The sequence below is a fragment of the Mizuhopecten yessoensis genome, unplaced genomic scaffold, assembly GCF_002113885.1.
Source record: "Mizuhopecten yessoensis strain PY_sf001 unplaced genomic scaffold, ASM211388v2 scaffold10917, whole genome shotgun sequence".
NCBI lineage: Eukaryota > Metazoa > Mollusca > Bivalvia > Pectinida > Pectinidae > Mizuhopecten > Mizuhopecten yessoensis.
In genome coordinates, this window is record NW_018408786.1 from 875,056 (window position 1) to 886,745 (window position 11,690).

General features: G+C 37.0%; 1 protein-coding gene across 1 annotated transcript in view; it reads left to right on the forward strand.

The window, feature by feature from the left end:
• LOC110463589 (methionine--tRNA ligase, cytoplasmic-like) overlaps nt 1-11,431 on the forward strand; it is a 21,644-nt gene extending 10,213 nt beyond the window's left edge. The window contains exons 9-25 of the mRNA XM_021518313.1: nt 433-549; nt 1,025-1,228; nt 1,695-1,784; nt 2,113-2,299; nt 3,312-3,482; nt 4,826-4,921; nt 5,183-5,300; nt 5,524-5,657; nt 6,172-6,251; nt 6,562-6,693; nt 7,699-7,803; nt 8,512-8,695; nt 8,918-9,004; nt 9,465-9,569; nt 9,749-9,895; nt 10,126-10,260; nt 10,662-11,431. Coding sequence (XP_021373988.1) covers nt 433-549; nt 1,025-1,228; nt 1,695-1,784; nt 2,113-2,299; nt 3,312-3,482; nt 4,826-4,921; nt 5,183-5,300; nt 5,524-5,657; nt 6,172-6,251; nt 6,562-6,693; nt 7,699-7,803; nt 8,512-8,695; nt 8,918-9,004; nt 9,465-9,569; nt 9,749-9,895; nt 10,126-10,260; nt 10,662-10,823 — 2,254 coding nt within the window. The 3' untranslated portion in view covers nt 10,824-11,431. The remainder of the gene's footprint in view (nt 1-432; nt 550-1,024; nt 1,229-1,694; nt 1,785-2,112; nt 2,300-3,311; nt 3,483-4,825; nt 4,922-5,182; nt 5,301-5,523; nt 5,658-6,171; nt 6,252-6,561; nt 6,694-7,698; nt 7,804-8,511; nt 8,696-8,917; nt 9,005-9,464; nt 9,570-9,748; nt 9,896-10,125; nt 10,261-10,661) is intronic.
• Nucleotides 11,432-11,690: the final 259 nt, after the last annotated feature.

The window sequence follows — 11,690 nt, forward strand, 5'->3', positions numbered from 1 at the left end:
GAAGGCACAAAGTTAGCTGTTTATTGGTCTCAGGTATAAAAACCTGACCAATCGCTCAGCTGATACCTGTCATTTGAAGATTACAAAGTAACGACACCCAACTTCAAAGCCTGTCAATTTTTACCGTTACGTGACTGCAATTTTCTTTTGATGTGCATCAAAGGATCAAACTAGTCTTCTTGTCTCGTCAACAACGTGGCGCAAACTGGGCCTTCAACTTTGCTACGACATATTCCAGGGGTGCAGAGAGCGTAAGTGAGTGTAACCCCTGGAGTATCGAGGATGCTGTCAACTATAAAATATTGCTAGGTGATGATTTTGAATACAAGGAACTACAACACTTGATACAAGTTACAGACACCTTACCACTGCTGGTCCTCTGATATGAGCAGGATTTGTGTGATATGTTTCTGTACAATTTTATATTTCTAGCTTGCCTAAGGACGGTGAGAGGAATATCATGATAACCAGTGCCTTGCCCTACGTAAACAACGTACCGCATCTAGGGAACATCATCGGCTGTGTCCTTAGTGCTGATGTCTACTCCAGGTAGGTATTCTGGGATAGGAACAAAAGAACTGTTTTTATTCTTTTATGTACAAATATGTAAGTTACTATAAATACAGATTCTAAGTAGGAGTTTCGATAATGTAAGGCAGTATACTGCAAGCAGACTTAACTATTGTGAATTCCTGATTTATTTAACTTTATCTTTCTGGCCAACGATAAGAAATTGTCACATCAAATTTCCAATTCTTTCAAAAATTATACATACCAGGTATGGCATGTTATTTTCCAAGCTCCACACTGGTTTGTATCAAATAAGTGGTTTTTTTTTATTTTACATGTATCTGGAAGATGCAAATATGGCTTTCTGAAATTGTTTGTTGTAATCTTAAATTTGTATCAATAATCTTGAATGATGTTTCAATAACACATTGTAACATTCAAATATGATAAAAATTTAAAAGAATCAAGAAAATTGTTTTCAGATGTATTAATCTTTCTCTTGTGTTTATTTTAGATACTGTCGACTGCGGAACTACAATGTATTCTATCTCTGCGGGACTGATGAGTATGGCACCGCCACGGAAACCAAGGCCATAGAGGAGGGTCTTACTCCGCAGCAGATCTGTGACAAATACAACAAGATACACAGCGACATCTACGAGTGGTTCAACATCGACTTCGACTACTTCGGCCGTACTACCACCACCCAACAAACCAAGTCAGTACAAACACTCCATTTTCATGTTGGTTCATTAACCCACATTATGAGTTTTAAACTAGAATATTACCAAGAATGAGATTTTAAAAAAAAAATGGGATTTATTCCTAAATCTTACGTTTTTTGTCTCAACAAATCTGTAAATTGTTCAATTAATTTTGAGGGGTTGAATTCTCATAGTGTCAAATACAGAAAATAGTAATGGATATATACTTGTACATAACACTGAAGTTATCATAATAAATTCATTATCAAAATTTTGCCTGGTATTGAATTTTGAGCTCTTAGTTGCTCAAATAATGTAGTTAATTAAATCCTAGAAAATATATCATTCTTTTTATTTATAGCTATTTTCATTTCATTTATACCAGTTTGAAAAGTTATTTAAGATTTATTGAATAAATTTATGACTGTAATAAACTTAAATCCTGAACCAGAGTGCATTAGATTTTCCTACGTGTTACAGAATTGCCCAGGATATATTTTGGAAGCTGTACAACCAGGGCCATATCCTGAAGGATTCGATGGAACAGCTCCAGTGTGTGAAGTGTAACAGGTGTGTAATGTTAAACATTGGCCAGTCTGAAATATATTTCCAAACCCATCTATAGACCGGGAAAGTCAAATGGTTACTGTAAATGTTTTTGCAAACCAGTCAACAGCCCACAGAGGTCAAACTGTTACCTTACATGTCTAATTACCATATGGGTTGACAGTATGAGGAGGCCATATTGATAAACTTTTAATTATTTAATGTTTCCTGAATAGCTTTTCCCTATTGTGTTTCAAATGACTCTTTTGCAACAGTTTCAAGAAAAATCTCATAAATATTTTCTAAAGAGCTGATATTTTCAAGTTATACAAATATTTTCATGTTGTGACAGGTTCCTGGCGGACAGGTTTGTGGAGGGTACATGTCCACTCTGTAACTTTGACGACGCCCGTGGCGACCAGTGTGATGCGTGTGGCAAACTCATCAACGCCACCGAACTCAAGTCTCCCAAGTGTAAACTATGCAAATCCACGCCAATAGTGAAGACATCTGATCATCTGTTCCTGGACCTACCCAAGGTATCATACGACCCTAGATAACAAATCTTGTCCTCACCGTCTCAGGAATAGAGAAAAGCAGAATAACCGAGATATCATACAATCCTAGATAACAAATCTTGTCCTCACTGTCTCAGGAATAGAGAAAAGCAGAATAACCAAGGTATCATACAATCCTAGATAACAAATCTTGTCCTCACCTTCTCAGCAATAGAGTAAAGCAGAATAACCGAGGTATCATACATCCTAGATAACAAATCTTGTCCTCACCTTCTCAGCAATAGAGAAAAGCAGAATAACCGAGGTATCGTACAATCCTAGATAACAAATCTTGTCCTCACCGTCTCAGGAATAGAGAAAAGCAGAATAACCAAGGTATCATACAATCCTAGATAACAAATCTTGTCCTTCTCAAGAGAGAGAAAAGCAGGATAACAAAAACAATGGTTCATATTCATATAGTGATGGTTTTTGTTTTCTGAGGTACATTTGTTGAAGATTTGTACATTTTCTTTCATTCCCTGTCTTTGCTATGAAAGCAAGTCCAGAAGTCAAGTGAAATAGACAATAGGTTTCATTGTTCAGTAAATGTCAAACTGGACGTGTCGGAGAATGGAAACATCCAAAGAGGTCTTGGAACAATCCCACGATGGCAGGGCCTCCCTTTCATGAAACATTCTAAACCTGATTTGCATATCTTAATGAAATTGTAAGCCAGGTATATATATTATATATATATAAATAATTGTGTTTTTGATTATGCTTCTTTAGGTTTGACACAAAGATATGAACTTGTGAATTAAATGTGTATCACTTCTTTTACATGGGCAAAAATAATTATAGCAGAATTTCAGAAGTTTAGATTTGACACTCCTTGGATATAAAAATGAACAAATTATTTATTGGTGATCCACTGCATTTTATATCCTAATAAAATATTTATAGCAAAATAAAATGTTCGCTAAGTAAAGTTGAATAACAAAAAGTTTTCATAAAGACAACTCTACACGGTTTTACCATTTGGACATTTTAGATGGAGCCATTTCTACAGAAACACCTGGACAGTGCTTATAGTACTGGAACATGGAGCAACAATGCCAAAAATATAACCAATAGCTGGATCAGGGACGGACTAAAGCCACGCTGTATCAGTCGGGACCTTAAGTGGGGTACACAGGTGCCTCTCGAGGGGTACACGGACAAGGTGAGGACCTCTCAAGGGAATACATGGATCAGTTACCAGGGTTACATATAGACCTTACAATTCCTTCCCAATGTTTCTCTACAATTGTAAATTTCTTTTCACTACATGCAATATATGTTAAAAAGGTCAAAAAGGAATTGTGTTTTGACAGTTTTTATTCCGCTGTATTTCACACAGTAATTCTATGTGTGGTTTGACAGTTGTTATGTCTCTGTATTTCACACAGGTATTCTAGGTGTGGTTTGACAGTTGTTATGTCTGTATTTCACACCGGTATTTTATGTGTGGATTGACAAATGTTATGTCTTTGTATTTCGCACAGGTATTCTATGTATGGTTTGACAGTTGTTATGTCTGTATTTCACACCGGTATTGTATGTGTGGTTTGACAAATGTTATGTCTCTGTATTTCACACAGGTATTTTATGTGTGGTTTGACAGTTGTTATGTCAATGTATTTCACACAGGGATTCTATGTGTGGTTTGACAATTGTTATGTCTCTGTATTTCACACAGGTATTCTAGGTGTGGTTTGACAGTGGTTACGTCTCTGTATTTCACACAGGTATTCTAGGTGTGGTTTGACAGTTGTTACGTCTCTGTATTTCACACAGGTATTCTAGGTGTGGTTTGACAGTGGTTACGTCTCTGTATTTCACACAGGTATTCTAGGGGAGGTTTGACAGTTGTTATGTCTCTGTATTTCACATAGGTATTCTATGTGTGGTTTGACAGTTGTTATGTCTGTATTTCACACCGGTATTTTATGTGTGGTTTGACAAATGTTATGTCTTTGTATTTCACACAGGTATTCTATGTATGGTTTGACAGTTGTTATGTCTGTATTTCACACAGGTATTCTATCTGTGGTTTGACAGTTGTTATGTCTCTGTATTTCACACAGGTATTTTATGTGTGGTTTGACAGTTGTTATGTCTGTATTTCACACAGGTATTCTATCTGTGGTTTGACAGTTGTTATGTCTCTGTATTTCACACAGGTATTTTATGTGTGGTTTGACAGTTGTTGTGTCTCTGTATTTCACACAGGTATTCTATGTGTGGTTTGACAGTTGTTATGTCTCTGTATTTCACACAGGTATTCTGTGTGTGGTTTGACAGTTGTTATGTCTCTTTATTTCACACAGGTATTCTATGTGTGGTTTGACAGTTGTTATGTCTCTGTATTTCACACAGGTATTCTAGGTGTGGTTTGACAGTTGTTATGTCTCTGTATTTCACACAGGTATTCTATGTGTGGTTTGACAGTTGTTATGTCTCTGTATTTCACACAGGTATTCTAGGTGTGGTCTGACAGTTGTTATGTCTCTGTATTTCACACAGGTATTCTATGTGTGGTTTGATGCTCCTATTGGCTACATCTCCATTACGGCTAACTACACAGACCAATGGGAGAAATGGTGGAAAAACCCAAAACAGGTAGGGACACTGTTAGACTATTTAATTTCTTTAGTCATGTAAATAAGTAATTTCTATTCAACATCTGCTCTGCTATTGGAAAATAAAACAAAACTGACATTATTACTTTTATGATTTTTACTTTGATTTATTGACTGTGACCTCATTATTATGATTGTCAGAGGAGGCAAGATGACAAAATGCAAACAGACTTTGTCACATTAGTTTAATATTCCTCTTCCTAATCACATGTCACTTACAATTCTCTCCTACTTTTGTCAGGTGGAGATGTACAACTTCCTGGGGAAAGACAATGTGCCATTTCACTCTGTCATCTTCCCTTGTACATTACTGGGAGCTGACGACAACTACACCATTGTCAACCATATGGTGGCTACTGGTAAGTACAGAATTCCTGTAACAGCACAGCAAGCATGGCTGCATATTTTGATCTAAATCATGATTTCTTCCATTAATTAAAAAGATTTCAGACATTCATCATCAATGCTGCATGCATGGTTGTACATGTTGAAAACAAAGTCACTATTTCTCTATTCATTCAAATCAGATTTCAGACTTTCAAGCATGATTACTTTATGTAATTTTGTCCATTGTTTCAACAGAATACTTAAACTATGAGGACGGGAAGTTCTCCAAGAGTCGTGGAACTGGTGTGTTCGGTAACAACGCCCGGGACACCGGGATCCCCGCAGACATATACAGGTTCTACCTTCTGTATGTACGGCCAGAGACACAGGTAAGGGAGATAACTACATTTTAGGCCAGAGACACAGGTAAGGGAGATAATTACATTTCAGGCCAGAGACACAGGTAAGGGAGATAATTACATTTCAGGCCAGAGACACAGATAAGGGAGATAATTACATTTAAGGCCAGAGACACAGATAAGGGAGATAATTACATTTTAGGCCAGAGACACAGGTAGGGGAGATAATTACATCATGCAGAAGTTTTGGCTAATCTTCATCTAGTTTTTTTTTAAAAAAAGCTTCCATGGTGATAGATTTGCCAAGAAGGGTCTCCCATCCATCCCCTGTGTGTAGGAAGATAAAACTGTGTGATGATTTAATCCGAACAGATATGCTTTCCAGCCTGGGTTGATCTATCTTACATGCTTTCCAGCCTGAGTTGATCTATCTGACATGCTTTCCAGCCTGAGTTGATCTATCTGACATGCTTTCCGGCCTGAGTTGATCTATCTGACATGCTTTCAGGCCTGAGTTGATCTATCTTACATTATATGTTATCAGGACAGCAGTTTCAGCTGGGACGATTTCTTACTGAAAAACAACAGTGAGCTTCTCAACAACCTCGGCAACTTCATCAACAGGTAAGTTTAGGTTTTTACCACTGGTTCAGTTATATGGATTGATCTCTCTTTATTAGAAGTGGTATTTTGGAGACCAGTTATCTAATTCTTGATCCACATTGAATTGTTTTTCTATGGTTTGAACTCGCATGTGATCAATTAATTACAGTCAAGGTAAAAAAATAAAAATAAAAATAATTTAATTACTAATAAAATGCCAATATTTGTCTGAAAGTTTTTGTAAAACATTGGTAAAATCAGTAAAATTTAGCTAAAACTTGATGAAATTGAGAAGAAACTCCTGTTAAGATTACTTACTCTCCATTTCCAGAGCCCTTATGTTTGTGAGTAATAACTTTGACGGTACCATACAAGAGATGATTCTAACTGATGATGACAACCAGCTCCTGGTCCAGGTCACACGGGAGCTTCGCACATATATAGAAAACATGGAGCAGGCAAAGTAAGTGTGGTCCAGGTCACATGGAAGCTTCGCACATATATAGAAAACATGGAGCAGGCAAAGTAAGTGAGGTCCAGGTCACGTGAAAGCTTAACACATTCATAGAAAACTTGAAGTAGGCGAAGTAAGTGTGGTCCAGGTCATGTGAGAGCTTCACACATACATAGAAAACATGGAGCAGGCAAAGTAAGTGTAGTCCAGGTCATGTGAGAGCTTCACACATATATAGAAAACATGGAGCAGGCAAAGTAAGTGTGGTCCAGGTCATGTGAGAGCTTCACACATACATAGAAAACATGGAGCAGGCAAAGTAAGTGTGGTCCAGGTCACGCGAGAGCTTCACACATATAGAAAACATGGAGCAGGCAAAGTAAGTGTGGTCCAGGTCATGTGAGAGCTTCACACATATATAGAAAACATGGAGCAGGCAAAGTAAGTGTGGTCCAGGTCACGTGAGAGCTTCACACATTCATAGATAACATTCAGCAGGCAAAGTAAGTGTGGTCCAACTGATGTGGGAGCTTTACATATGCCTGTAAATAGAAAACTTAAGTGTCGGCGAAATAAGCTGTCATGAGTCACACACTTGACAATAGCTTCTTTTATACATGGAAATCAAACATCTATCATAGTATAAATGAAAAATTGTTACAGGTACTGGTACTCTGAAAGAGCAATAAAAATCAAGAGAATGACCTTGACTCGCATAATAGGTCACAGGGGTCATGTATCTTAAATTCTTAAACCATTCATTCAGAAGATATAAATTTTAATATATATAAGGTATAGGAAAATGATACTTTGTTTGGATTTTAAGCATGCTTGCTATCTGTTTGTTCAAATAAATTTGACCTTGGCCCAGTTTTAAGGTGAAATAGGTCAAACGTGTTTGCCAACATCATTCAGTAACAAGCAAGCAATACAGGCCTGTTAGACCTCTTGTTTTTTACTTCTATAACAAATGGTAAGACAAGTTGATGAATGACCTATTTCTGTGTCTTCCAGGATCAGAGATTCCATAAGGAACATTCTGAGTATCTCTCGCCTCGGTAATCAGTTCATGCAGGCCAACCAACCCTGGGTCCTCGTCAAAGGCAGTGATGCTGACAAGTAAGTCAAAACCTTTATCTGAACCTATGCTACTTGTATGGATCAGTTCCCGGATACTTTGCTAAAGATAAAATATGAAGTATATAAATAGGACAGAAATATTCAAATAATTAATATCATTTTTGGTTTGATGTGTATTAAAGATTTATGACTATGTGTGTATGGAGGGGGATAGGGGACGTACTTGTAATTGATAATGTATGGGTGATGTATTTGTGTGTTCAAATAACTGTTAACATTTGTATAGTGGATTGTGGATTTCAGGGGGGAAGAAGTTGTGTTGAAGGTCGCAAAAAAGGGCCTGCCTTCCTGCCTGCCTTACTTTTTGTTGTATTGCCTACCTTTAAAATCATTACACCAAGGCTTTCTAAATCTATTTTTGCAGGCAGTTTATTTTTGCAAAAGTGGATTTCAGGAAAAAATAAGTTGTGTTGAAGGTTGCAAAAAAGGGCCTGCCTGTCTGCCTTTCCATATATTTATTTTGTTGTATTGATTACCTTTAAAATTGTTACACCAAGGCTTTCTAATACAGGGAAGCTTTTGCTACAGGAATCTTCCTTGGTCAGTGGTCAGTTTAATGGTCAAAGTCTCTGGTCATCTGTCTGTATATATTTGTCTGCCTTGTTACAGGAAACATGCTGGTGGTCAATTTAAATGGTCAATATCTCTGACTATTGGTCTATTTATAAATGTCCGGTTTTGTTACAGGAAGCGTGCTGGATCAGTGGTCAGTTTGGCGGCCAACATCTCCACCCTGCTCTCTGTGTTACTACAACCATACATGCCAGCCACCAGTGAAACCATCCAAAAGCAGCTCAACTGCCCTAAGGAGGCCAATGTAGTCCACCCAGAGTTCCTGTGTCATCTCCCACCCGGCCACAAGATAGGACAGGTAAGATTAGGGTTAGATGTCAAAGGTCATCAATGCTAAAGTTCACAAGTCAAAGGTCAGTATGTCTAAAAGCCAGAGTTCAACAGCAGTCAGTGCATCTAGGAAACATTCAAATGCATGGTACAATATTTTCTAAAGCTATATTGGAAATGAGGATAATCTCGAAATAATATGATGTATTGATTTATGTTTTTGTGAGGAAGGTGTCATTATTCATTTTAGCCAAGCCCATTGTTTGAGAAAATAGCAGCATCAAAGATGGACGACTTGAAAAAGAAGTTTGCTGGAGAGCCAGCCCCAGAGAAAAAGGTGATTACCTGATAGTAAAATTCTACCAGACAATATTTACTTGTCAATCCGTGGATATACATGTAGTAGTCAGTGGTCCATGTTTGTCCGAATCTACCAAAGTTCTTCATAAAGTGAAAAAAATATTCTGAATCAGTCTTCACTACTTTACAAATCCTGGCCAGTACTGAAATCTGCAGTGTAGCGTACTAGTTTCTGACAGACAGTCAGTATGTGGTATACTGTATATAGGGTAAATGTTGAGTAACTTGGATGAAAATATCCACATATGAAGATATCTTTATAGATTATATAGGTAATTGGTATATAGAATATATAAATTTCAGTACCATTGCCAAACCAAAAACTTTTTATAGGGTCATAATGGTAACAATTTCCACACATGAAAATTTCCACTTTAAGAGTATATAGTCTGATAATGCTCAGATCATCACTCTAGAGTATCCTCTTTACTTGACAGGAAACTAAGTCTTCAAAGAGAACAGGTGGTGATGCTGCTGCTGCTGCCAGTGGACCCTGTGACCCTGTAGAGGTGGCCAGACTCACAGACGAAGTCGCGAAACAGGTAAGGGGAGATAACTGAGATTACAAATCCTCTAATAAAATCTTGTTACTTTAGTTAGAAATGCATCATAGTTCAAGTATTTTATTGGGAACCGAAGAGTCTAAACTAATTAGACTCCATGATATTCACAAGTTGATATAATTGTTTGTGTCATAAACGTGCCCCGATTGATGTTGCAGGGTTTGGTGGTGCGGGATCTGAAAACCAAGAAAGCTGATAAGAGCGAGATTGATGCACAAGTGGCCAAGTTACTAGATCTCAAAAAGAGGCTGGCACTCGCTCAAGGTCAAAACTCTGTCCCTGCTGCAGGGGGGAACAAAAAGAAAGTAAGTTCAATCAAAGTGTAATAAACCCAATAAAAGTTTATTGTCATTTGGAGTGTGACATCGTCACACAGACTGTGGCTTGATAATTGACACAAAAAGACTTTTGTTTCAATTCATTATGATATTATAGTTAAAAAAGCTTGTGTTAGATTCTTCTGAAATTGTTTTGCGCTTATAAGCCTGTTTTTACTTTTTCGTATAATTGAGTTTATAAATGTTTTGTTGTTTAGGATAAAAAGTCAGCCAAACAACCTGCTAGTGGTCAGGGCAGTGCTCCTCCGGCCAGTGTAGCACCACCCGCTTCATCTAATGCACCTGGAAGTTCAGCAGAGGTCGACCGACTGACAGAAGAGGTCTCTAAACAGGTAATGTTGTCGGCTTGTGCCATCTAATAATAAGACTTCATTCTTGATAATGAATAAGGGATAGTAATAAAGGACATTTCAATCTTTTGAGATGGAAGAGCTTGGAGACTTTCATAATTTATTATGTGGGTATATGGATGTAGAAATGCTACTGAGGTTGTAGGTGCAAGCTGGTTTTTTGACCACATTCCATTTCTGAAGGGTAGACTTTCTATACTTCTTTTATGTAAATAATGATGGACTGTTTTTCTTTCACCTCTAATACAGGATTTTGTTAAATTCTAACACACACAATGCAAATGCAACAACCAATGAAGATTTAAATCAACTATAAAGAACATATTCGGAAAGGTTGAAGAAGAAAAAAATATGGTATACAATTTGTCATCTGTCTGTTGCAGGGAATTATGGTGAGAGATTTGAAAAGCAAGAAAGCAGAGAAGAGCCAGATAGACGGCGAGGTTGCTAAACTTCTAGACCTGAAAAAACAGCTGGCACTGGCCCAAGGTCAGGACCCCAATGCAGCTGTAGGGGGAGGTAAAAAGAAGGGCAAGAAGAAGTGAAAAGGGAGGAAATAACAGCAGCCAGACTGAATTATTTTGGAGTTCAGACAGAAGTAGTTGTCAGTAATGATGTAGAACATAAAAAGGGGAGGAAACTTTTTATTTAATGATGAAAACTTTCATTTCAACTTGTGTTAAGTTTATTTATTGGCCAGATAGAAATAGATGTGCAATGGTTTGATACACTTTTGAAACTGACTACCTCCCCAAAATGTATCCATTTGTTCATTTTCTCTGTAGTATATAATGTTAAAAAATTGATAAAATCAGATAGATATGCCTGGTATTAAACTGGAAAGTGAATGATTATTTATGAAAACTAAAAATACTTGCCATCAACCGATCTAGTAATCATACTATGTTATTAAGTACTATCTTCCTACTGAGACTTCATTTAACTGACCACTGGCTACATGTGTTGGTCATCAGCTCAAACTCAGTTTTATGGTTGTATTTAATTGTTTCGTAATTAATGTTTAGTGCAATTTGTCACCACAAATCTGTTGGTTCCAATATAGTTACCTAATGGTACAAGTGTTGATGCTATTTATTTCTTAATGAGCAGTGATAGGTATATATAATTTTACATAGAATGAAATAAAAGTAATAGGTGATATTGTGTGTTGTTTGTTTATTTCTTCCTGACATACATACCGACAATGTCTTACGTAAAACAGACCATTGGCAGTTCTCATTGATACCAAGAGTACAACCAATAAGTGTACTACCTAAAGGGTCCTTAACATGTGTTAACCTTTGGACTACTATCTTGTAAACTGAGTCATTTTCTTAAAAATATTTTTTACATTTAATTTAGTAATCCTTGTTAAGGTAATTAACACTAGAAGTTTCCTGAATCACTACCTG